This window comes from Bos indicus, chromosome 24 (assembly GCF_029378745.1).
Source record: "Bos indicus isolate NIAB-ARS_2022 breed Sahiwal x Tharparkar chromosome 24, NIAB-ARS_B.indTharparkar_mat_pri_1.0, whole genome shotgun sequence".
Taxonomy (NCBI): domain Eukaryota; kingdom Metazoa; phylum Chordata; class Mammalia; order Artiodactyla; family Bovidae; genus Bos; species Bos indicus.
This window is the reverse complement of record NC_091783.1, coordinates 60,926,823-60,954,199: the sequence shown is the minus strand read 5'-3', so window position 1 is coordinate 60,954,199 and position 27,377 is coordinate 60,926,823. Positions and strand designations below refer to the sequence as shown.

The 27,377-nt window shown below is 40.5% G+C and overlaps 2 protein-coding genes across 13 annotated transcripts in view; one reads left to right on the top strand and one right to left on the bottom strand.

Annotated features, from left to right (window-relative positions):
* Nucleotides 1–7,926, bottom strand: part of RELCH (RAB11 binding and LisH domain, coiled-coil and HEAT repeat containing) — a 114,129-nt gene extending 106,203 nt beyond the window's left edge. For all 8 annotated transcript variants that reach the window (XR_011563877.1, XR_011563878.1, XM_019986736.2 and 5 more), the window contains exon 1: nt 7,163–7,926. Coding sequence is in view for 6 of the 8 variants with exons in the window: in XM_019986736.2 (XP_019842295.2) it covers nt 7,163–7,676 (514 nt within the window). In the remaining 2 variants the exon portion in view is untranslated. The remainder of the gene's footprint in view (nt 1–7,162) is intronic.
* A 79-nt stretch (nt 7,927–8,005) lies between these two features.
* The window catches only part of PIGN (phosphatidylinositol glycan anchor biosynthesis class N), a 105,114-nt gene continuing 85,742 nt past the window's right edge, over nt 8,006–27,377 (top strand). For 3 of the 5 annotated variants that reach the window (XM_019986835.2, XM_070779140.1, XM_070779141.1), the window contains exons 1-7: nt 8,139–8,290; nt 11,014–11,168; nt 16,317–16,565; nt 19,587–19,708; nt 20,202–20,300; nt 23,451–23,557; nt 26,887–27,011. In XM_019986835.2, the coding sequence (XP_019842394.2) occupies nt 16,345–16,565; nt 19,587–19,708; nt 20,202–20,300; nt 23,451–23,557; nt 26,887–27,011 (674 nt within the window). In that variant the 5' untranslated portion in view covers nt 8,139–8,290; nt 11,014–11,168; nt 16,317–16,344. The other 2 variants (XM_019986836.2, XM_019986837.2) reach the window with 2 other exon arrangements.

Sequence of the window (27,377 nt, the reverse complement as noted above, 5' to 3'; positions counted from 1 at the left end):
GGACGAAGACTCTAAATATGGCCAAATAAGAAAGTTACTGTTTATATTAAAATTTCACTCATACTTAAGAATCACATTAAAATTTTACTTTCTCCACAATTATCACAATCAACAATGATTTTTCTATATCTGAATGCTTACACTATTACCTGTACCACAGAAAACTACTCTATAGACTTTCAGGTGTTAGTCTTGCTTCTCCATTAAGAACATAATATGCTCAAGGATATGCACTAAACTTCTTTGGATTCCTATAATACTGAGCTGTACATAATTTCATAAATTTACTGGTCAATGTAAAATATTGAATATCAACTATACACAGTCACTGTTCGAGGCAATGAAAATATCTGACTTTCCACAAGAATTAAAAAGTTTGAAGCTGCTGAAAGACATGGGTAAAAAATGAGTCATATAAGAGAGAAATTGCAGTCCATGGGGTCGCTGAGGGTTGGACATGACTGAGTGACTTCACTTTCACTTTTCACTTTCCTGCATTGGAGAAGGAAATGGCAACCCACTCCAGTGTTCTTGCCTGGAGAATCCCAGGGACGGGGGAGCCTGGTGGGCTGCTGTCTATGCGGTCGCACAGAGTCGGACACAACTGAAATGACTTAGTAGTAGTAGTAGTATATCAATAACTTCAGATATGAAGATGACACCACCCTTAAGGCAGAAAATGAGAAGAACTAAAGAGCCTCTTGATGAAAGTGAAGGAGGAGAGTGAAAAAATTGGCTTAAAGCTCAACATTCAGAAAACTAAGATCATGGCATCTGGTCCCATCACTTCATGGCAAATAGATGGGGAAACAGTGGCTGACTTTGTTTTTTGGGGCTCCAAAATCACTGCAGATGGTGACTGCAGCCATGAAATTAAAAGACACTTACTCCTTGGAAGGAAAGTTATAACCAACCTAGACAGCATATTAAAAAGCAGAGACATTACTTTGTCAGCTAAGGTCTGTCTAGTCAAGGCTATGGTTTTTCCAGTAGTCATGTATGGATGTGAGAGTTGGACTTTAAAGAAAGCTGAGTGCAGAAGAATTGATGCTTTTGAACTGTGGTGTTGGAGAATTCTCTTGAGAGTCCCTTGGACTGCAAGGAGGTCCAACCAGTCCATCCTAAAGGAAATCAGTCCCGGGTGTTCATTGGAAGGACTGATGTTGAAGCTGAAACTACCAATATTTTGGCCACCTGATGCAAAGAGCTGACTCATTTGAAAAGACTCTGATGTCTGGAAAGATTGAAGGCAGGAGGAGAAGGGGACGACAGAGGATGAGATGGTTAGATGGCATCACCGACTCAATGGACATGAGTTTGAGCGAGCTCCAGGAGTTAGTGATGGACAGGGAGGCCTGGCATGCTGTGGTTCATGGGGTCGCAAAGAGTTGGACCAGACTGAGCCACTGAACTGAACTGAACTGAATATGGTCCAGACAACAGTAGCAAGTCTCACTCAGCTAAAAGCAGTGAACTTAACATATCAGAAATATTCTCTTGATATTTTGTTAGAAGCCAGAGGAAGCACTAAACCCAATTCCAACCTACCGGGGAGGAACTGCTTTGTTAAAGTGGAAGAGATGGGAACTTTTGGAAGATGGGAATCACAGCACAGGTGATAAAAGAAGGGGACAGAGCACAGTGAACCAAGTGCTCTCTCAGAGCTCTGAGAAAAGACAGGCAGGACAGTGAAAGAGTATTTAAAAAGGAGAGAGATAACTCAAGAAGTCTGCAGGCTTGTAAGTTAAATTATTAAAGTCAGTCATAAATGGCTCCTGATAAGCTGCCTTAAGAACATCTGGAAGCATGATAGCTACAGAATAAAAGAAAATTCATCACTGAAAGGCATGTTATTTGACCACTTACTGTCTCTACAGAGCTGACTCATTCTAGGCAATTTTTCTGATTTTGATTAGACCTTGAAGGCTCAGAGTAGAATATCATTCCTCTACATAAAATACTGTAATTTGTAATTAAGTTGTGCCAAAGGAATTGGCACAACTTTTATCTTGCAATCTAACTGGAAACCAAACTGGCTAAACTGGCAAAAATAGAGAGGACAATATATAATTAATGTGTGTCTATATTCAAGCAAGCAACATTACATGCAAAAGATCAAATTAGTTTATCAAGTGGACCTAGCAGGACCATCACAAGGATGCTACAATTTACCAAACACTGAGACTCCATGAGAGCTCATTTTAAATTCTTCCACTGAAAACATCAAATTTAAAAAGCTATAGTTCTTTTATATGTTTTATACATTTGACTTACTCTTTTAGGCAAGAAAAAAGATAGTATGAAGACTTCTTGTATTTTAGAATTACCACTATACTATTATCTAGGTCAGATAATACAGACTTTGGGGCAAACAATTTAGTAAATCTTACAAAATTAAACTGCTTTTGTGTGTGCTTAGTTGCTCAGTCCTGTCTCTCTGCGACCTCATTAACTGTAGCCACCAGGCTCCTCTGTCCATGGGGATTCTCCAGGCAAAAATACTGGAGTGGGTTGCCGTGTTCTCCTCCAGGGGATCTTCCCAACCCAGGGATCAAACCCAGGTCTCCTGCACTGCAGTTGGATTCTTAACCATCTGAGCCACCAGGTGAGCCTTTTAGAAATCTTTAAACAAAGAAAACCACTGTTGACTATACATTTATTACTCTGAAGTTTTATGAATTTTCAGATCAGACACACATTAATCAAAAATACATAAAAACAAAAATAATTTAATGTTTTAGATAATCCACACTATCAATGTTTATACTGTTTACAATCAACCAAAAAGTATTCATTGAGTATTATAAAGTAATAATCCAACTAGCAACAATTAACATGGTAGAACTGAATACAGAGGACCCTTATAACCAGCAGTAGTCTGGTCCTAAAGAAAGATTCATCCTCAGAGTTTCTAAAATATAATTTGTATGATCCGAATCTTAGTCAAAATCTTCAAAACATGGTACTAACCATAGATTTACAGACTTATTTTAGCATTTATCTATTTTCTGACTGTATTAAGACATTTAAGTATATTAATATTTTGATATACAATGCATTTGGATTTAAATTATACTAAAGCTAGTGCTATAAGTATCTGCATAATTATAGGAGGAATATTTTAGAAATATTTCTTCTTTTTATGATGCCATCATAGGCCTAAATTTAGAAAGAGAAACCATTAAACTTCTAGAAGAAAATACACAAGAAAATTTTTGCAACTTTAGGATACGCAAATATTTATTTAGGAAACAAAGACCATGAATCATTAAGGGAAAAACACAATTAACTGGACTTAATGAAATGAAAATCTTTTGTTCACAAGACACATTGTTAAAAAATGAAAAGGCAAATCATGCTAGGAGAAAAAACTTGGAAAACACATATTTGCTGGAGGACTTGGGTTCAGAATATATAAAACAACTACAACTCAATAAAAAGCTGTTAACAGACATTGCACAAAAGATATGCAATAGCAGTAGAGACACCCCACAATGGCCAAAAGCTGAAAGAAGGAGCTCAGCATTACTAGTCCTCAAGAAATAAAAACCACAATGAAATACCACCATACTCTCACTGCTGCTGCTGCTAAGTCGCTTCAGTCGTGTCCGACTCTGTGCGACCCCATGGACTGCAGCCCACCAGGCTCCCCCGTCCCTGGGATTCTCCAGGCAAGAACACTGGAGTGGGTTGCCATTTCCTTCTCCAATGCATGAAAGTGAAAAGTGAAAGTGAAGTTGCTCAGTCATGTCCAACTTAGCAACCCCAAGGACTGCAGCCTACCAGGCTCCTCCGTCCCTGGGGTTTTCCAGGCAAGAGTACTAGAGTGGGGTGCCATTGCCTTCTCCTAGAATGAGTTAAATAAAAAGCCTGAAAATACCAAGGGTTTGGGGGATGTATAGAAATTGAAACTTTCATACACTGGTGATGGAAATTTTAAATGATACAAACACTTTGGAAAACCTGTTTGACAGCTTCTTACAAATTTAAATGTATACTAACTATATGAACCAGCAATTCTATTCCTAGGTATTATCCAAAAGAAATGAAAACATATGTCTCTGTAAAACTTATACAAGCATGTTCATGACAGCTTTATTCATATAGGCCAAAAATGGGGGAAAAAAAATGTCTAATAACAGATGAATGGAAAAACCAAAAAAGGAATGAACTACTATTACACATCAAAGCATTATTTGAATGAATTTCAAAAACATTATACTGAGGAAAGGAAGCCATACAGAAAAGACTATATGCTCCAAACTGCATTTGTATGAAATTTTTAAACAGGCAAAACTTATCTAAGGAAGTGGTTCTCACTTGGGGAATTTTGCCCTCCCCTTCCTCGGACGGTGCTGGTGACATTTTTTGACTGTCACAACTTGGGGAATGGGGGCTGGGTGGTTGCTTCTGTTATGCAGTGGACACAGAGGCCAGCAACACTGTTAAACATTCTAGAATGTACAGGACTCTAACACAACAAAGAATTATCAGGCCCAGAATTCCAATAGTGCCTAGGCCCAGGTTGGAAAATTGTTTTCTACTATGGTCAGTGATGGGCTTGAGATACAGAATGCAAATGAAAATGAAGGCGTTCTGGGGATGATAAAAATGTCCTCAGACATTTATTTGTAGTAGTAATTTGTTTTCCAAAATTCACCACGTTGTACACTTCAAATGGGCACATTTTATTGTATGCAATTTTACCTCAAAGTTGATGGTAAAAATTATAGCCTATCAAATAAAGCTACAAAAACAGTTTAATCCATATTTTGCTTTTAAACATATATGCATAGAAAAAACGGAAAAGGCAAGTACTATTGGTTGGATTATGGATAACTCTGATTTTTTTTCCCCTACTGCTCATCTGTTTTGTATTCACTTGAAAATATATTATGTAATAATGCGCTTCTGAGTTATACCCAAACAGGTCCAAGTAAACCATGGCAGAGCACCGCCGCACACGAATGTGTGGTTATAGCCAAATCCCGACGTGTGATCACAAGGCTAAAGTTATTCAAGAAACTATAAAAATGTATAATGCAAAGGCATTTACAAGTCAACTTTTACTTTAAAACACAGCTATATTTAGAGCCTAAATTATAAATGTAACTGTTTCTGTGCAAAAAAGTTTTTAACAGAAATTTTCACTAAAAACAGTGATTCCACACAATAAGATAGGCTGAAAAGATTAATAAATTCTTTTGAATTAAATAAAATAATGTTATAAAGGAATAACTTATTTCATTATATCTATACAGTAGAAAAACATAGCAGATACAATTCAGTTATGTTCAACGACAGGCCAGGGACTATACAAACTGTGAGTAATAAAAAGATGTCCCTCAAGAAGCTGACTATCTAATGGAGAGAAATGATACTGTTAATAAATCAAAATAAAAAGTTAAAGGCTATGGTTGAGGTTTGAAGGTAGTACAGTGAAAAGAAGCCTTGGTAGCGTGGGAAGTACTGACAAAGATGAGAGTTGAGCTGGGTCTTGAGGAAGTATTAAGAGCTTATCAGGTGAAAATCATTATTAGACACTTCAAAAACCTTAAAACAAACAAACAAAAGCCAGCTGTCTAACAATTTTGTTACACTGCTCTTTTGTTACATTTTATAGTCTTAAAGGTCAGCAACAGAAAAACCGGTTTCAGGAAAAGGAAGATAATCCTACAGTACTGAGTAAGGAAGTTACACCTGCTGAGAAAACTCCATACTCAAGAGAGAAGACTGCTTTGGATTTACCTTGATGGAAAATGGCACTCTTTGCAGTTTAACTACATCTAACTAAGTTACATCTAAGTTAGGCAACTGTGGTGTTGGAGAAGATTCTTGAGAGTCCATCTCAACCAGATCCAACCAGTCCATCCTAAAGGAAATCAGTCCTGAATATTCACTGGAAGGACTGATGTTGAAGCTGAAACTGCAATACTTTGGCCACCTGATGGGACGAACTGACTCATTAGAAAAGCCCTTGATGCTGGGAAAGATAGAAGGCGGGAGGAGAAGGGGACGACAGAGGCTGAGATGGTTGGATGGCATCACCAACTCAATGGACACGAGTTTGAGCAAGCTCCGGGAGTTGGTGATGGACAGGGAGGTCTGCCGGGCTGCTGTCCATGGGGTCACAAAGAATCAGACATGACTGAGACTGAACTGAACTGAAGTTAGGCTATCTCAGTCTCTAGCACCACTTAAAAGTACTGACAAAAAACCATCAGTTCGGCTACAATTTTAAATCATGTATTTTAACATGTGTGAGCAAATTTCAGTTGGCCTCACATAACACATTGAAAACCTCATACCACTAGTAAGGGAAAATCTAAGATGCCTCTTAAGAAGGATAGGTACTGGGACTCCAATATGCATTCTTGGCAGTACGTTTTAAAGACATGAATACTTATAAATACATGATGAATGAGGTAAACGACCTCTCTACACAGTTAACAATGATTACAATGAGGCAGAAAAGTTAATTCCTAAACTTCCAAAGAGAAAAAAGCCTACAAGGTACTGAGACCAGGAGGTAATACTGCAGGGAGAACCTGCCTACTCTGCTCCTTAGACTCCTATAATTCTGGACACCCATTGAAATTAAGGAACCGAAAGTGAATGAAACTGAGTTTATTTAAACTGAACAAATTTTATGCAGCAGAAGATGCAACTTTTGAGTAATCAACAATACCCAAAGACAAAGGGTCTTCAAGTGGATCTGGCTTCGGGGAGAGAGCAACAACATTTCCTATTCTTTTCTCTCTTGACTTGGAGTCAAATAATTACTGCCAACAACATAAGGAACACTGTTTCCTGGTAGTGGCGATTCAGGAGATGGGAGAGAATGGAAAAACGATTAAAGCGATAAACCAAGGTTGCAAGGGAGTCTTCTGGTCATGTAGTAGCCAGTGAACTAGAAACTCTGGATGTTTAATAGGTATCGTCACCAATAGTGCTGGTGCAAGGCTGTAGGCAGGCAGGGAGAGAACAGTCGCTGCCAGATCCTTTGGCCTCCACTGTAAAAGATCACCGCCCGCCCCCCGCCCCAACCCTCTAGCTGAAACGCTCCCAGTACTCAGCACCAGCCCACAAGCACCCCCTCCCCACAATAACCCCCCACAACCCCAACAGCCCAGCCGGAGGGACAGCGCCGTCGTTCACTTACTGAGCTGTCCCCCACCCGACGTCGTACTCGGCTCCCGACCTCCTGCGCCTCCAAGGCCGGCTGCCCCGGGGACCCCCGGCGCCCCCGTCCCCGGGGGGGTCCCGCTCTGCCTCTCGAAATTGCCAGGGTTGGAGAAGTAGTCGCGCAGCCGAGGGAGCTCACGGCCGCTCTCTAACAGCTCGGTGTGCAGCTCCAAGGCGGTCAGCAGGTACTGATCGCGCAGCAGCTGGGCCGCGATCGCATCAATTGACAGGCGGGCCGGGGTCTCCCCAGGGCCCCCTAGGGCCGCCGCCGCAGCCTCCCCGGGGAGCCCCGCTCTGGCACTGCTCCCCAAGGCCACGGGGTCCTGGGGCGACAGCGAGTCCGCAGAGCCCGGGTCTAGGCCGCCCCCGGCACCCAGCCGAAGTCCTGCCCGCCGCTCGTCGGTCGCCGAGACCTCGTCCTCGTCCTCGTCCGAATCGCTGAGGAAAGGGTTCACGCCGCCGCCGCCACCTCCAGGCGCCATCGCCGCCATCTTACACTGTCAGGAGTGTGGGCGCCTCCCTGTCTGGCTCTGACAGGCCGCGGCCTGAGTCCCGGCTCAGCCTCAGCGGTCGCCGCTCGCTTCTGCAGCCCCGGCCTTGCCACGTCCCGTCTCCTCACCTGGAGACCAGGCGCAGGCTTGGAGGCGAATCGTCCGCAGGCTGCAGCGGCAACAGCAGCCACAGCTTCAGCCGCAGCTGCACCAGCAGCCCGGCTCTGCGGGCGTCTTCCTGGTCCCCGGTCTCGCGAGAAATGGCGCGTGACCCGCCCCTCTCCCCGCCCCGCCCCGCCCCGCCTGCTCCCCACGCTTGTGAGCAGAGACTGAGGGGCCCCGCGCCCAGCTCAAAGGCAAAGCCCTGCCTCACTCCTTTTTGATTGGTCGCAGAAGGTGGGGGCGGGGATTGGAGGACTGACGCGAGAATTATCGCGAGAGTAGCTTCTGGCCAGGTAAGTGTCAGGGACCTTTCGTGGTTGGGGGGCGGTTGTGACGGTGGCTTAGGAACCTTCTCTTCTGAGCCAGAGGGGAGCTCTGACTCGCAGCCGGGCCCCGCCTTCGCGCTGACGAGGCCTCGTTCCCGAGGTCAGGCCTGACCTGCTCAAGCCCAGGTAGAGTCCGGGAGAAGTGGGGACAGGCGCCGGGCCCCGACACTGGCGCTCGCCGGGGTGCACTGCCCCCTCTTCCTTCGCTCCTGCTGTGTGCGCTGCCGGGTACTGATGTTTTCCCTGCAGGGGTGGCCGGTGCCGGGCAGGGCCGGTGGTCGGAAGGGGGTTTGCTTCCTCTTCCTCGCCCTCCCAGCCTCGTGCCTGCGGGCCCCAGGGGCCTGGGTGCGGCACAGGGACAGAGCCAATAGAAAATGCATTGGGGACGTTGGGATCTGCTTGGATCTGGGAATATCCCGATAGTCTCGAATTTGGAGAAGGAAATGGCAACCCACTCCAGTACTCTTGCCTAGAGAATCCCATGGAGGGAGGAGCCTGGTAGGCTATAGTCCATGGGGTCGCAAAGAGTCGGACACGACTGAGCGACTTCACTTCACTTCACTCCACTTCGGTAACAAACTATTAGGAGCGCAGCAAGCACTTGTGATTTAATGCACAGCTTGCACATTCCTTCCAATGAACACCCAGGACTGATCTCCTTTAAGATGGACTGGTTGGATGTCCTTGCAATCCAGGGGACTCTCAAGAGTCTTCTCCAACACCACAGTTCAAAAGCATCAATTCTTTGGTGCTCAGCTTTCTTCACAGTCCAACTCTCACATGCATACATGACCACTGGAAAAACCATAGCTTTGACTAGATGGACCTTTGTTGAAAAAGTAATATCTCGGCTCTTCAATATGCTGTCTAGGTTGGTCATAACTTTCCTTCCAAGGAGTAAGCATCTTTTAATTTCATGGCTGCAATCACCATCTGCAGTGATTTTTAAGCCCCCCAAAATAAAGTCTGACACTGTTTCCACTGTTTCCCCATCTATTTGCCATGAAGTGATGGGACCAGATGCCATGATCTTAGTTTTCTGAATGTTGAGCTTTAAGCCAACTTTTTCACTCTCCTCTTTCACCTTCATCAACAGGCTTTTTAGTTCCTCTTCACTTTCTGCCATAAGGATGGTGTCATCTGCATATCTGAGGTTATTGATATTTCTCCTGGCAATCTTGATTCCAGCTTGTGCTTCTTCCAGCCCAGCATTTCTCATGATGTACTCTGCATAGAAGTTAAATAAGTAGGGTGACAACATACAGCCTTGACGTACTCCTTTTCCTATTTGGAACCAGTCTGTTGTTCCATGTCCAGTTCTAAGTGTTGCTTCCTGACCTGTGTATAGGTTTCTCAAGAGGCAGATCAGGTGGTCTGGTATTCCCGTCTCTTTCAGAATTTTCCACAGTTTATTGTGATCCACACAGGCAAAGGCTTTGGCATAGTCAGTAAAGCAGAAGTAGATGTTTTTTTCTGGAACTCTCTTGCTTTTTCGATGATCCAGCAGATGTTGGCAATTTGATCTCTGGTTCCTCGGCCTTTTCTAAATCCAGCTTGAACATCTGGAAGTTCACAGTTCATGTATTGTTGAAGCCTGGCTTGGAGAATTTTGAGCATTACTTTACTAGCATGTGAGATGAGTGCAATTGTGCAGTACTTTGAGCATTCTTTGGCATTGCCTTTCTTTGGGATTGGAATGAAAACTGACCTTTTCCAGTCCTGTGGCCACTGCTGAGTTTTCCAAATTTGCTGGCATACTGAGTGCAGCACTTTCACAGCATCATCTTTTAGGATTTGAAATAGCTGCACTGGAATTCCATCCTCCACTAGCTTTGTTCGTAGTTATGCTTTCTGAGGCCCACTTGACTTCACATTCCAGGATGTCTGACTCTAGGTGAGTGATCACAGCCTCATGATTATCTGGGTCGTGAAGCTCTTTTTTGTACACTTCTTCTGTGTATTCTTGTGGTTTCATAGTCCTTAGCTAAAAGGATTGCTGATCTTTATTGTAATTGAGTTGCCAGAGAGATTGAGAATGGAAACAATTTCTGGAATGAAAAATGGGAAGGATTAGGGAATGGCATGGAAAGGGCATGTTTGGAAATGGGTTATTTATATGCAATATTTCTGCCTGTGTAATGGGAATTTTACACATCTGTTGTACTTAAAGTCCCCACATTTAGGATCTTCCTGTCAAGGATTGTGCTTGACAGTCATATCATATCCCCATCCTGCCAGTTATTTGCCATGAGACTTTTTAAAAGTTACTTGATTTCTCTCAGCCTCCTCTGTCAAGGAGATACACAGAATTAGGAATGTGTTTGTCACAGTATCTGGTACCTAGTACACAACAAATGTTATAATCATGTATCAATTAATATACTACTAGTGTGGCCATGGCACCCCACTCCAGTACTCTTGCCTGGAGGATCCCACAGACGGAGGAGCCTGGTGGGCTGCAGTCCATGGGGTCACACAGAGTTGGACACGACTGAGCAACTTCACTTTCACTTTTCACTTTCCTGCATTGGAGAAGGAAATGGCAACCCACTCCAGTGTTCTTGCCTGGAGAATCCCAGGGACGGGGGAGCCTGGTGGGCTGCCGCCTATGGGGTCGCACAGAGTCAGACACGACTAAAGCGACTTAGCAAGAGCAGCAGCAGCAGGAGTAACTGTGTATTGAAAATATTTGACAGATTTTTAAAAGTAAAGCAAAACAGACCTGATGTCAGTCATTTATTAGCGTTAGCCAGAAAAAGCAGTTAAGGTGGTAGGCCCCAAAGGGAATATCTTTAGGATCTGATTTCTAAAATGAAAATTGAAAATAGATTTAAAATATGTTTCCTTAGAGAGCTGTAAGAAGTTGGATGTAGAAGTTCTTCCTTGATCAGCAGCTTCCTATGGCACATCTGTAATTTCCTGGTTCTACCTCACATCCTGTAATCATGGACTTGTCAGTGTGACCTTTCCAAGCCCCTAACAAATCAACTGGCCAGTCGTCTCAGTAAGTACTTTTCTCTTCCACTAGCACATAGAAATTTGCTTATCAATTAAAAATGTTGAAGAAATATTAATAGTGCATACTAGGATATTATTAACAACTGCTGATTTCTATTTAATAATAATTTGCCATTAATATTGTTGAGGAATTTTCTTTCTACTTACCAAAATTTGCATTAATCTAGGTCTTTACAGCCAGTGTTTCACTGAATAATCTGGATAGTCATTGATGCTTGTATGATAGTGATAAAAATATGAAAGATTGCTCTTTTCCAAGCACCTCAATTGTTTTCTTGATTAAAAAATTATTTTTTTGTTTTAGTACTTTTAAAATAACCACAAGTAATATTTTCAGTGCAAGTTTTTCATTGATGTAAAGTTTTATAAATATCTAATTTTTTATACATTTTTACATATTGTAATTTTTGACATTGTTTTTCAATGTGTGGTAAACATCCCAGAGGTATAAGTTAAATGGCTTTTATTGATACATGGTTACATGTATTTTAAAAATTTTAGTAGTTATTAATTTGTTTAGGTGATTTCCAAATGATTCATCCATGAAAAAGTTTTCCTTTTCACTGAATCTGAATAAAAAGTGATTAAAAAAAAGAGAAAACTTAAATTATAATAGTGCTTAATTATATGTGCTTAGGCAATGGCAACCCACTCCAGTACTCTTGCCTGGAAAATCCCATGGATGGAGGAGCCTGGTGGACTACAGTCCATGGGGTTGCTAAGAGTCAGACAGGACTGAGTGACTTCACTTTCACGCATTGGAGAAGGAAATGGCAACCCACTCCAGTGTTCCTGCCTGGAGAATCCCAGGGATGGCTAAGCCTGGTAGGCTGCCGTCTATGGGGTCGCACAGAGTTGGACACGACTGAAACGACTTAGCAGCAGCAGCAGCAGCTATAATGTAAGTATTATGTGAAGGATGATTTTTGGAATCACTGAAATATTATGTATCAGTTCAGTCGCTCAGTCATGTCCGACTCTTCGCGACCCCATGAATCGCAGCACTCCAGGCCTCCCTGTCCATCACCAACTCCCGGAGTTTACTCAGACTCATGTCCATCGAGTCAGTGATGCCATCCAGCCATCTCATCCTCTGTTGTCCCCTTCTCCTCCTGCCCCCAATCCCTCCCAGCATCAGAGTCTTTTCCAATGAGTCAACTCTTCACATGAGGTGGCCAAAGTATTGGAGTTTGAGCTTTAGCATCATTCCTTCCAAAGAACACCCAGGGCTGATCTCCTTTAGAATGGACTGGTTGGATCTCCTTGCAGTCCAAGGGACTCTCAAGAGTCTTCTCCAACACCACAGTTCAGAAGCATCAATTCTTCGGTGCTCAGCTTTCTTCACAGTCCAACTCTCACATCCATACATGACCACTGGAAAAACCATAGCTTTGACTAGATGGACCTTTGTTGGAAAAGTTATGTCTCTGCTTCTCAATATGCTATCTACGTTGGTCATAACTTTACTTCCAAGGAGTAGGTGTCTTTTAATTTCATGGCTGCAGTCACCATCTGCAGTGATTTTGGAGCCCAAAAAGATAAAATCTGACACTGTTTCCACTGTTTCCCCATCTATTTCCCATGAAGTGATAATCCTAGGTAATTTAATAGCCCTGACTAAGTGCCCAGGACTGGGCTGAGTACTGGAGAAAGCCTGTCTTGCTTTCCTGGAATCAGCATGAAGTTATAGAGGCAGCCATTACTACAAACAGTCAGAGTCATAGCTGTATAATTATAAACTGAAGTAAAGGTTTGAGCTTCTGATTTGGACTGAGTAGTCCCTGAGGAAGTGATGCTGGAAAGTGCCCGGGAGGGACCTAAGATCCCACTGTTACTATACAAGAGAGCTAGATTTTTATGTTAGCTATTACAGCTTCAGGGTCAAAGTTCTCAAATAAAATGTTTGTTTTACTACTTCAGTAAGGTTTAGGGTAGAGGAAAATTTGTATTATCCTTTAACACAGACAGTTTGATACTTTTTACAAAAAAGTTGTGTAACAATAGTGGGGAAAAGAAAGAACATAAGTCCAGGGAGTTATTTGTAAATGCAAAAGAAAGTGAGAAATGATAGAGATATTTCCTTATTAGTGAACATGATAAGGAGAGTACTCAGGTTTCCATGGTAGAGAGGAGTGTTTAGGTCAATGGGAGCCTCTCTACATCTAGGCAGATACCATATGTACTTTAGTTGTAAATAGAGTTTAAGATCTTACTGAAATGAATTAAAATGAGTTGAAAAGTGAGTTACTTTGCGTAACTAAATATGATACCTGATAGAAGAGTTGTGAGCTAAAGGATAGAAGAAAGAACAAGTGAACAGAATATTATGGACAGTTTGGAATCATAAATGTGACAATTTGGATGAAATGGACAAATGGACCAAAGATACAACCACCAAACCCACTCAGCAAGTGGCGGATACTCTTAGTGTCTCTCTGGATATGAAGAAACTGAGTTTATAGTTAAAACTTTGCAACAAAGGACACTCTGAGCCATTGATATCCTGTTACGCAATAAAGGAAGAAATAGTACTAATTCTACACAAACTCTGCCAAAAAATAGAAGGTAATAACACTTCCCATTGCATTGTCTGACATCAAAACCAGAGAAAGATATTAGAAAAAAAATTTATAGTCTAATATCGCTAGTAAATATTAATTTAAAATGCTAAATATTTTAGCAAATAAAATCCAAGAGTATAGAGGAAGGATAATACTTAATGATTAAGTTCAGTTTATTCTGGGAACCCTAGCTTGGTTTAACATTTGAAACTCCATCACTGTAGTTCACCACACTAGGAGACCCCACACCAGGAGACCCCACACCAGGAGAGACCCCACACCAGGAGAGACCTCACACCAGGAGAGACCCCACACCAGGAGACCCCACACCAGGAGAGACCCCACGCCAGGGGAGACCCCACACCAGGAGAGACCCCACGCCAGGAGAGACCTCACGCCAGGGGAGACCCCACGCCAGGAGAGACCCCACGCCAGGGGAGACCCCCACGCCAGGGGAGACCCCACACCAGGAGAGACCCCACGCCAGGGGAGACCCCCACACCAGGGGAGACCCCACGCCAGGGGAGACCCCCACACCAGGGGAGACCCCACGCCAGGGGAGACCCCACGCCAGGGGAGACCAAAAGGGAAAATCCAGATGGCCTTGGTCCTCTCTCGCGAGAGGACCTCACGTGATCCTCCCCTCTCATGTCTGCTTTTGTCAAAAGCACTTGACAAAATCCAGCATTTTCCATTCACAACTTTAAAACTGCATAGTAAAAGTAAAAGAGAACTTCATTAACGCAACAAAAGGAGTCTATGAAAAAAACCTGAAAAACTGACGGCTTTCACCGTAGGACTGGAAACAAGGCAGGGATTTCTGTTGTTTCCACGCCTGTTCAACGTTACACTCAAAGTCCTAGACAGTGCAAGCATGAGTCGTAAATAAAAAGTCTATAGATTGATAAGGAAGAAGTCCTTTATTCACAGGTGACATAATTTTTCTCCTTGGAAAATCAAAAGGCATCTCCATAAAAACTACTATAACAAACAGTTTTTCAGTGTTGCAGAATACAAGGTGAATATGTAAAAATCAGTGGTAATTTAAAAACTAATGAGGGGAAGCTGAAATAAAAAATGCCATTTACAATAACATTAAAAATGGAATATATAGGGATGAACCACAGGGGCATGGGGAAACTTTTGAGGGTTATGAGTATGTTCTCTCCTGTGATTATTATACACTTTAAATATGTACACAGCTTACTATAGGCCAGTTATGCCTCAGAAAAGCTATAAAAATGCTGTGAAGAAAAGTACTGGGACACTTCAAAAAGTTGGAGTATAGATGGTAGATTAGGTAAAATACTGACGCTGAGTTTACTGAAGTTGGTAGCCACCGTAGGTACATAAGGGAGTATCGTTATTGTCAGAAAATAAGCACTGAAGTATACCCCTCCACACACACACACTCACACACAAGAGGGGTAAGTTGAAGAGATGAGGCAAGGACCAGAGGAAAATGATAATGTTAGAGATATATGGCTAAGGGGTGTATGGATGTTTGTACCATTATTGCAGCTTTTCTCTGAACTTGAAATTGTTTTAAAATAAAAATATTAAAAGTGTACTAAAGAAAGTGTTGTCATCTACAAAAATTCCCTAGGTGGGACACAAAATACAATTGCCAAAAGAAAAGTTAATTCATTGAACTTTCAGAATTTATAAGTACTGGCTGCTCTTTGAAAAACACAGTTAAAAAAATGAAAAGGGGATAAAAGAGGATTTTAAAATGTCCATTACATGCATGTAAAGTAGCTCAACGTTATTGATCACCAGGGAAATGTAAATTAAAACCCCAATAAGTTAAAAGACTGGACAAAATTAAACACATTACAATACCAAGCTTTGGCCAATGTAATGGTTATGGCGTTGAGGATATAACGCTCAGTGAGACAAGTCGGTCACAGAAGGACAAATGTGCACATCTCTCCCTGTCTGAGATAATCTAAGAGTCGAACTCATGGTGGGTGGATGGTGGGAATGAAAGTGGTTGTTCAAGGGCTGTAAAATCTCACTTATGCAAAGTGAGGAAGTTGTCGAGATCTGATGTATAACAGTGCCTATAGTTTGAAATACTGTATTTTACACATAAAAATTTAAGAGGGTAGATCTTATGTTAAGAACTCTCTCTCTCCTTTTTTTTTTTTTTAAGTCACTCAGTTGTGTCCAGCTCTTCATGACCCCACGGACTAGAGCCCGCCAGGCTCCTCTGTCCATAGAATTCTCCAGGCCAAAATACTAGAGTGGGTTGCCATTCCACATCTCCAGGGGATCTTCCCAACCCAGGGATCGAACCCAGGTCTCCCACATTGCCAGCTAATTCTTTACCATTTGAGCCACTAGGGAAGCCCTCTTCCCACAACTTGAAAACGATTACCTATGTAGATAAGGCAAGTAGCCGCAGAACAATGAAGCTTATTGAAAGATGGAGGAAGTAAGAAGTGTCCACCAAACTAAGAAGTTTTTTGAGACTGAAAAATGAGGCAGGCAGCTCTAGTCATCAAATAAACTGAAAACATATTTGTTTGCGCTGAGGCTTACCCAGCTTTGACTCTGTTGCCTCTTTGCAGTGTGTCTTGGGGCTTAGCTCCTCTGGATATGCTGCTGTACATCACTTTGGGATTGCTCGTACACTTCGTGTTCTTCGCCTCCATCTTCGACATTTATTTTACCTCTCCTTTGGTTCATGGAATGACTCCTCAGTTTACGCCCCTGCCTCCCCCAGCAAAAAGACTAATGCTGTTTGTTGCTGATGGCCTGCGAGCAGATAAACTTTATGAATTAGATGAAGATGGAAATTCTAGGGCACCGTTTGTTAGGTAAGCATGTCAACTGGTACAAAGACGTCTCTGGAAATTGTTACACTGATACTGTCTATCTCATGTTGGGTGGAGGGGTGATGATGAAAAAGAGAGCAGGGCACCTATGCCTCTGCCTCTGTCATAGAAATTAGCAAGTGTGTTTCCTTCTACAGTTACTTCTGTTATTGTAGAAGTTGATACCAGGTGGTTGAAATGCATGACCTTGGCTGCCTAGCCTCACTTGTCCTAATTTCTGAATCCTGGCTTACAACTCAGTATATTATCTTTTTTTCTTTTTTGTAAAGTAAGACTGTTCAATTTTTAAGTAATGACAAGCATAAATTTCAGTGAATTACCAATTACAAAGGTATTTATCTAAAAAATATCAATTTCAGTTCATAATACATTTTCTATAAAATAAAGCCTTCCAAATTTACATCACTTTGTAATATGATAATTTTGGATTCTGTTAAGTGGCTTTGAAAAGAAATATTTAATTTTTTGGACCTGTGGGGTTCTTGTAATCAACTATTCTTTTTTTTCATTCATAGCAAGCCCCTCAAAAGCCCTTCCTAATGCTACTGTGGAGAGATTAAAGCTCAAATTCAAGGGAAGTTTGTCTAAAATTGTCTACATTTCCCCTGTCCCTACCTGTCATCATTGCTTCCTATCCTTCTACCCTATTTTGATTTTGTTTATAGTACTACTCAGCGTGTACAACTTCCACTAAGGCAGGGACTTTGTTTTGTACACATTATCTCTGGTTCCTAAAACATAGTTCAGTTCACTTCAGTTTAGTTGCTCAGTCATGTCCGACTCTTCGAGACCCCATGAATCGCTGCACGCCAGGCCTCCCTGTCCATCACCAACTCCCGGAGTTCACTCAAACTCATGTCCATCGAGTCGGTGATGCCATCCTGCCATCTCATCCTCTGTCGTCCCCTTCTCCTCCTGCCCCCAATCCCTCCCAGCATCAGGGTCTTTTCAAATGAGTCAGCTCTTCGCATCAGGTAGCCAAAGTATTGGAGTTTCAGCTTTAGCATCATTCCTTCCAATGAACACCCAGGACTGATCTCCTTTAGGATGGACTGGTTGGATCTCCTTGCAGTCCAAGGGACTCTCAAGAGTCTTCTCCAACACCACAGTTCAAAAGCATCAATTTTTTGGTGCTCAGCTTTCTTCACAGTCCAACTCTCACATCCATACATGACCACTGGAAAAACCATAGCCTTGACTGGACGGACCTTTGTTGGCAAAGTAGTATCTCTGCTTTTTAATATGCTGTCTAGGTTGGTCATATCTTTCCTTCCAAGGAGTAAGCGTCTTTTAATTTCATGGCTGCAGTCACCATCTGCAGTGATTTTGGAGCCCCAAAAAATAAAGTCTGACACTGTTTCCACTGTTTCCCCATCTATTTCCCATGAAGTGATGGGACCAGATGCCATAGTAGGCAGTGAATAAATGTTTGTTGACTGCTAGAAGAATGAATGAACCTGAATTCTATGTCAGATTTCCAGGAATAAATTTATGGTGCGTCAAAGAAATGGATAATATATTAAAGGATACAAAGAAACAAGCAACTCAGGGCAATAGGAAAATATGTAGGAAAATAAGATTGTTAGGGTTAGGTTCAATACACAAAAGTATGTAGCAGATTTCTATGACTAGTGTAAAAATTGGGGTGATATATTTGGTTGAATTTCTTAGTTGTCATAGAGGAGAGAAATGTAGTTCATTGCAAAGTTAATGACATTAAAATATACTGGTTGTTAAGGCAAAGATGAGCAGTTCTGACCGCGCCTGTTTCTCCCTGGGGTGTTCTGGGGGGGCCAAGGGCTCCCAGGTGATCTGCTGTGTGTTGTTTGCCATTCTAGCTGCTTCTGAAGCCTTTTTTGATAGGTTTTCTTTGTTTCTCACTTCGTTTTTTTTAAAATACGATCTGATCAAATGTTTCTCAAGAGAGGTATCCACATTGCTTTATACCTCCCTTTTTTTGCTTGAGTTCAGTTTCCATTATAGAACTGAAGAAGTTAAAAAATATTTTTCCCTTAACATGTGGTTTAATGGTTTTTCAAGCCTTTGACTTTTTATGTATGTATTTTACCAGTCTTTGGTTATAAGTCAATTAAAGTATCTAAATCAGCACTTTTAGGTACTTCTCTCCAGAACATTTTGACACCTGAGAGTTTAGCTTGAAAACTGTTACAAATGAATTTGTGTTTCATAACTTGTTGCTCTGCTGACCTTTCACTTGCAATGGCATTACTGTTCATTTTGCATTTTTCTCCAGATTTTACAAATCACCCTTAGACAAAGAATGGTGATACATTTTAGCAAAAAAACTTTTGACTTGTTTTAATCTCAAATTTAGAAAGATAATTTAACTCCTAATTGAGAGTATAGCTGTTTCCTCTCTTAATTTTTTATTTTGGAAAACATTTAACTACAGAAATGCTGAAAGGATTATATCATGAATATTCATCTGTATATCCTTAATCTAGATATGACCATTTTAAACATTTTTCATGTTTTCATTCTCTTGTCTCAACACACACACACATATATACACTTAAACTTTAATTATTTTTTCCTGAATAATTTGAAAGCAAAATATTTTAACACTTTACCCCTAAACACTTCAGTGTGTATCTCCTAAGAACAAGGACTTTAACATGATCACAACACCATCATCACGCCTAATAAAATTTAAGGCTGACACAGTAATACTTTGTGTGTCGGTGATTTCTTCTGTGACACAGCGTTTCAGTACTTTGTGACTTAGAGCCGTAGCGTGTATTTTGTTTTGTGATTCTGTGCAGTGCTTGGGTGGTTCCTTGTCTTGCCTGGGCTTTCTTAAGCTACAGAATCCGTCTGGTGGGAGGAACTGCACTGAGCCCAGCTGGGATCAGAAAGATTCCTTCTTAAATTTTGACTCCTTCTTTTGACTGGATTTCTTCTGTGGTGATTTTGTTTTTCTAAAGCCTTAGCAGAGCCTGTGATCATAGTATATGCTGACTCTTCATCTATGATATCTTTCAGGAACATCATAATGAATGAAGGCACCTGGGGGATCTCTCACACGCGTGTGCCGACCGAGTCTCGGCCTGGGCACGTGGCCATGATTGCAGGGTTTTACGAAGATGTCAGCGCAGTTGCCAAAGGTACTGTCTCTTTAGACGATTTTTATCACATGAAGAAATTGATTGCATAAATATTGCTTCTTTAATACTGAAGCAGTTGCTTCTTTTGTACTGACACAAAGCGAAGTATGTTTTGAGACCCTTTTGACAAGTCGTTTAGCTTGCCTAACTCAACACACACTGGGACTGACTCAAGAATAAAACTTTAATCTTATATCATCATGTCCTGTTGATAGAATAGGACTGCATGGATCTCTGGTTTTCCTAGATGTTAACTCTCAGAAGTTCAAAAGAATTCTGTATTTTAGTAAGAAGTCAATTAACTGTTGTAAGCTTTTTATAAAAAAAAATTTGTAGTATAATACAGGTAACAAAATCTGTTGTTAGTTTTGCATTTTTTCTGCAGTTAATCCTCTTTGTTATTATTTGAAAAATACTTCTTCAGGAGCCATACCAATACGTCACCATCTAAATATTACTATTGTCATTGTTTTTTTTTCTCAATTACCTGAAGGATGGAAGGAAAATCCTGTAGAATTTGATTCTCTTCTTAATGAAACCAGGTACACATGGTCCTGGGGAAGCCCAGACATCCTGGCTATGTTTGCCAAAGGTAGGAGTCACGGATTATATTTCCCCAGATACTAAGTAGGCAATAAATCAGTATGGTAATTTAAAATATATACTACATTTTACTCATTATGAGATACATGTTTTGACATATTTAACGTCTCTGAAGTGAGTGTATATTATAATAGATGTGTGAGTTTGACTTTTTTTCATCTTAGTTATACTTAAAATGTTGGATTATACAGTTTAAATACCTTGGATTCAGTGAAATGGTATATAATTCTAACATCTAACAGCTTTCTAATTTTGGGTAAGTTAGATAACTTCTCTAAATTTCAGTTTTCTTTTTTGTAAAATGTGATAATAATAATTTCTATCTTATAGGTTTGTTTTGGGAGTTAAATAAGTTAATTCATGTGAAATATTGACCAAAATGCTTATTACAATGATCTCATTATGATGGTGATGTTCACTTACTTTGATTAGTAAGAAGTTAGTAGATAATCACATAAAGATTTAAATGTTAAGATTTATAACTTCTGTTTTCATGTATTCAGATCATACCATTGAGATTTGTTGTATTTGTTGTGTTTCTGTGCATGAATCTGCAAATATGAGAAATCTCTTGATGAGAAAATTCATTTGCATCATTTTCTAGAATCAGCTGGATTCCACTTGAATTTTATGTTATTAAGTGCTTTTTAGTGGGAGCATTGTAGTCATTTCACCTAATGAAAAGGTTTGGACCTTTAGCCATGGGTATAATTATACTATAAATTATAATAATTGGAATTATTAAAGATTATTCTATATCTCAAAAGCAAAACAGATACTCAGAATTTTCTGTACGATAGTTACAGAACATTATTATGTAGAGCAGGTCCAAAAACTCATACTGCTTGAAGTTCAGTTCAGTCGCTCAGTCGTGTCCGACTCTTTGTGACCCCATGGACCGCAGCACGCCAGGCCTCCCTGTCCATCACCAACTCCCAGAGTTTACCCAAACCCATGTCCATTGAGTCGGTGATGCCATCCAACCATATTATCCTCTGTCATCCCCTTCTCCTCCCGCCTTCAGTCTTTCCCAGCATCAGGGTCTTTTCTAATGAGTCAGTTCTTTGCATCAGGTGGCCAAAGTATTGGTGCTTCAGCTTCAGCATCAGTCCTTCCAATGAATATTCAGGACTGATTTCCTTTAAGATGGACTGTTTGGATCTCCTTGCTGTCCAAGGGACTCTTAAGAATCTTCTCCAACACCACAGTTCAAAAGCATCAATTCTTCAGTGCTTAGCTTTCTTTATAGTTCAACTCTCATATCCACACATGACTCCTGGAAAAAACATAGCTTTGACTAGATTTACCTTAGTTGGCAAAGTAATGTCTCTGCTTTTTAATATGCTGTCTAGGTTGGTCATTGGAGAAGGCAATGGCACCCCACTCCAGTACTCTTGCCTGGAAAATCCCATGGACGGAGGAGCCTGGTAGGCTGCGGTCCATGGGGTCGCTAAGAGTTGGGCACGACTAAGCGACTTCACTTTCACTTTTCACTTTCATGCATTGGAGGAGGAAATGGCAACCCACTCTATTGTTCTTGCCTGGAGAATCCCAGGGACAGGGGAGCCTGGTGGGCTGCCGTCTATGGGGTCACACAGAGTCGGACACGACTGAAGTGACTTAGCAGCGGCAGCAGCAGCAGCAGTGGTGAGGATGAAGTTGCTATGGTTTACTAAACTCACCTCCCTACTTCTGACTGCAGTTCATAGGACAGGATCAATGCCTTAACTGGAGATAATCCAATAGGAGTGTTCCATTTCTTATAGTAATTTACAGTCCCACTCAGATCTTTACTTGGGATTTGAAGAGTAGAATGGTTGAGGAGTGGAACCGGTATCGTTAGAGCTTGCTGCTAAGTCGCTTCAGTCGTGTCCGACTCTGTGCGACCCCATAGACGGCAGCTCACCAGGCTCCTCTGTCCCTGGGATTCTCCAGGCAAGAACACTGGAGTGGGTTGCCATTTCCTTCTCCAATGCATGAAAGTGAAAAGTGAAAGTGAGGTTGCTCAGTTGTGTCCGACTCGTAGCAACCCCATGGACTGCAGCCTACCAGGCTCCTCCGTCCATGGGATCCTCCAGGCAAGAGTACTGGAGTGGGGTGCCATTGCCTTCTCTGATCATTAGAGCTTAGCTTGTCATTTTTAAAAGAGATTGTCATTATTTTGTTATATCTCTTCCTTTTGACCTTTAAGAGGCTAACACAGAAATTCACTAGGTTGATTAGATCCTTAATAAAATCATACAAGTGTTTAAGATTAATATATTTGTTGACCCTTTCAAACTATTTGGCAATTATCAATATTGTTTCTCATATATTGAGGAAAATGCATGTATTTTATGAACAAAAGAATTGAAATATGTGAATTTTCTTCTTGGTTAGGGAATTTTGTAAAACAGGTGATTTAATCTGTTTTAGATTGTACCATTCCTAGATGCCCAAATTCTTTGATTAGTTTCATCCTTACTTGAAGGCAAACTCCGTTGTTTACTTTTGTGCTATTATATACTAACTAGCATTGTGATTTTTTTTTCTTAGCATTTTAAATTACAACTCACTTGTATCTGCCAACAAAGGTCTAGTCAAGGCTATGGTTTTTCCAGTGGTCATGTATGGATGTGAGAGTTGGACTACAAAGAAAGCTGAGCGCCGAAGAATTAATGCTTTTGAACTGTGGTGTTGGAGAAGACTCTTGAGAGTCCCTTGGACTGCAAGGAGGTCCAACCAGTCCATCCTAAAGGAGATCAGTCCTGGGTGTTTGGAAGGACTGATGCTAAAGCTGAAACTCCAATACTTTGGCCACCTCATGCAAAGAGTTGACTCACTAGAAAAGACCATGATGCTGGGAGGGATTAGGGGCAGGAGGAAAAGGGGACGGCAGAGGATGAGATGGCTGGATGGCATCACTGACTCGATGGCGTGAGTCTGAGTGAACTCCGGGAGTTGGTGATGGACAGGGAGGCCTGGCGTGCTGCGATTCATGGGGTTGCAAAGAGTCGGACACGACTGAGCGACTGAACTGAACTGTGTCTGTAAAATTGGAAAATGTTATTGTGAGAACAAAAGCAGCAGCATATGCTCAAGCATGCACTGTGGTCCATGGCGTATCGTTAAAATGTTTTCCCCCAAATTTCCTCTTCAGGTGACCTTAGAAGCCATATTTTTACAGAGAGTTACGACGCATCCAGTGAGGATTTTGGTGCCCACGATGTGACAAAATTGGACACGTGGGTTTTTGATCATGTGAAGGTACGTGCTATTGAGTGGCTGCGCTGCAACACACTAGATGCAGGTATTTGTCTAATGTGCAGGGATTGTCTAGTACCTGTACCTAGTGTGCTAGAAACTGCTTTGGTAATACATCCATCTTAGTTTTTTCTGCTCGGATGAATTTGAAAGTTCCTTATTGTAGCATACTATTTTGAAAAGACTGGACTCTAAGAAATTGCACATTCTACACTAAACATACAGATTTTTAAAAAATTTGAAAAAGTAAACCCTTTTCAGTTCCCCACTTCTACAGTGAAGTGAGCCCTGGATGGGATTCAGGAACCCCACATTTCATTCCTCATTTGCTGAATGAGGTTATTCACCCCAGAATAACCTTTCTGGTCTTTTGTTGACCACAGAACCAGTCTCTTACAAGCAGTGATGTATGTTAAAGTCTTTTGAATGTTCAAATCTAAGGCATTTATTGTAAAACAAGGTAGATATTTTACATATTTGTAAAGAAAAATTAGATAATCAAAAAACAAGTTCATAAGTTAATCATAATAAAACATTTGAGTCCCTTTAAGAAATACAGGTCGTGTTTTGGACTCTTTGTTAGTGTCAGTCCTCATGGTTTCACCAGGAATCCAATAGAATTTATGTTTTCAGAAATTGTGAGAAAATCTAAACTCTGGATATTGGCTGACTCCTATCTATCATTCTCTTCCTTCTCATCTCAAAATTGGAACTCATAATTCATCTATTGTAAGAGGCATTCATTGACTGACCTTTAGTGATTCTTCTTTTTACCAGTAGTGTCTCTGGACTGACATTGTGGGCTCTCCAAAACACAGTTATTTTTTATTGCTTGTTTGTAAACAGTCAGTAGGTGTCTGCATATTCATCAGGAGAATGCATGCACTCTCCCACAATGCATAATAAAGTGCTCAGTATGTTCTTTGATAAACCCTATTTCTTTCCTTAGAATTTTTTTCCTTAAGATTTTCTTTTCTTACTTAAAGTGAAAGTGAAAATCTTCAAGTTAAATAAAATCTCTTTACAAAATTAGCAAATGATTTTGCCCAGTATCACTTGTTAATATAATCAATTTACATTAGTATTTGTTTCAAGGCCCTTGGCTTCTAACTTCATAAGCATAGCCAAAAATGTGCAGCATCGTGGGTTTGATTCCTTGTGGATAGGCAGACAGAGTTAGTGGCTGGCTTGATTCTATGCGTTTTTTACCTTATTTCAACACTGCTATTGACCAGAAAAAAAAATTCCCCATAATTTCGTAAGATATGATAGAGGTATGTACATTAATCAGGTAACAACAAAAATATGAAATCATCCAAGTCCAATCTAAGCCGAACAGTTAGAGGAAGACCTTCCTGTGACTTTTGAGGTAATCTATGGAGAAGCCTAGGAAACAAAGAAACGGTTGGACCCGGATTGCGTATAGAGAAGAGTATCTCAGGCCAACAGCATAATGATAACTTGGGCTCCAAAGGAACTCTGTAATAGAGGAAAATATTGCTTTGAAGTTTGTTTGTCTCTCCATGAACGATAATGCCAGTAGGCAGCCCAGGATTGATGCAGTCCAAGATTGCCGTGGTGGCTCCCCAGTGTCGTTAAGACCCGGTCTCTTAAGCATCTGTTCTGTCCTCAGAGCGTGGCCTTAGCTTCTGAGTCGTCTTACGACAGGAGATGCTGGAGTTCCAGCTATTATTTCAGTGTTTTAGGTCAACAATACACGGAATTGAAAAGGACCTTCTCTTCTACTAAATTAAATTTATTTCAAAAAGACCTTAATAAATAGTTAAATTTATTTCAAAAGACCCATCGTCTTTTGACTGAAGTGTTTGATTTCTGTCTCATTGGCCATAACCAAATAGGTACAGACAGGTAGCCATGGGAGAGAATAAGAAACATGTAGGTTTTAAGTTTGAAGCACTGACATGGTCCCATAAAATCAGAAGTTTTACTTGGAGAAAAAGGGAGAATGCATGCACTCTCCCATAATGCATAATAAATATTTAAGTACAAGAAGGAACAAGTACCTTTGAGCTAAGAAAAAAATGGAGTTGGTGGGCATAATTGTAGTAAATATTGGGAGTAGGGAAGAAGCTAGGAGTGTATATCCCCTCCTGCGTGCAGAAGACCGACTTTTTACAAGGCGGTGGGAATCTGTCAGGTTGAGCTCTGCAAGGTTAGTATTTCATGGTTTCCCAGATCGTGTGCCCACTTTTGAATGAATAGCACTTTTTACAAAGCTGAATCATATCAGTCATGAAACAGATTGTAAATTTGACTCCAATTCAATTGCTAAGTTTTTTTGTTTCTCGTCAGCTTTTCAATTACATCTTTAGAATATAAGTCCTTAATCTTGAAAAACTTCCCATTTCCATCTAGATTTAAAGTTTCTTAGGGCTAATTAGAATGTATATGAAAGCTAGGGGGCCATTTTATGCTTTTAAGGATGATTATGTTTATTTATATTTATATTTATTTATGTTTTATTTAATCTGTATTCCTTTTTTTTTTCCTATTCGGAAATAGATAGTTTCTCTAATGGCACCATTTATATTTTTTAATGTTTGTAATAATGAAGAATTCGTTGAAAGGAATACTTCAGGCTTTTATTGGAAAGTTAAATACCTTGTTAAAAGTAACATCTTATATAGTTAAAGACATTTATGTGAATAATCATTCTATATCTTGGCAGTCAGTTGACTTATTCAAAATAATTTAAAAGTACTTTCCATAGGCGCTTGCTTACACATTCATGTGTGTGCAAGTACAGGATGAGCCCTCTTCTCAGAGGGCTTTATGAACCCAGTTTATCATTGTGAAATTAATCATTTTTGAACTGTATTTCCATTCATTATGTGGACATTTTTCTATCATACCTTGTGAAGCACAGATGCGAGTCTTGGGACAGTAGAAATAGGCTATTTGCTATGTTCCAAGGGAGAGGTTATGGTTGAACTGGGATGCTAACACGGGACAAGAAGCAGGAAAACATTTAAACTCAGGAAGCGTTCCTAAACTGTGCCATTAGTGCTGTTTTATTGTTGGCGCGTGTCAGAATAGTTCTCCAGTATTATTAGAATTTCATGAAATTGAGATCCCGTCTCTATAATCTTTTTTCAGCCTAATTATAACACGGAAAATAGCTCACTTGTGTTTTGAATGCAGATTTCTGAACTGACAAGTACTTTGTGTTGGTAGGTCCTGAGGACAAATTTAAACAAAATAGGACAATTTAGTTTTTTAGTTCTGTATAAGTTTAATTAAATGTTTTATCGGAATTATTTTTTAAATAAAATTAATGAACTAAAAATTTTTAACTGATTTGTTACATATAGGAATTCTTTCATGCTGCCAGAAACAACCAATCTTTGTTTTCTAAAGTAAATGAAGACAAAATCGTTTTTTTCTTACATTTATTAGGAATAGACACAAATGGACACGCTCATCGACCATCATCAAGGTAATGTTAATGCCACGCTTACTTTCATGGTTTTGAGGGAAATCCCTGTTCTGTTTGAACTTTTAAAGTACTATAATGTCTTCTTTGTAATGATCACAACAGAACTTATATTTTAAATAACTCTATAATACATTCTAAGTTATATGTAGTATGATATTGTGGCTAAAATCACATGTGCTGTGACCACACTACACATTAATATAAGTAAAATATGTTCTGTACGTGTGTTCCATATGACTCATTTATCAAAGCAGAAAGAAAAAGATTATATTTCAGAAGGATTGTAATAAATTTTGAAACAAAAAGCATTTTTATGATAATATTTATATCACAAAAAGTAACTAGCTGTTCCTTACATTCCATTTA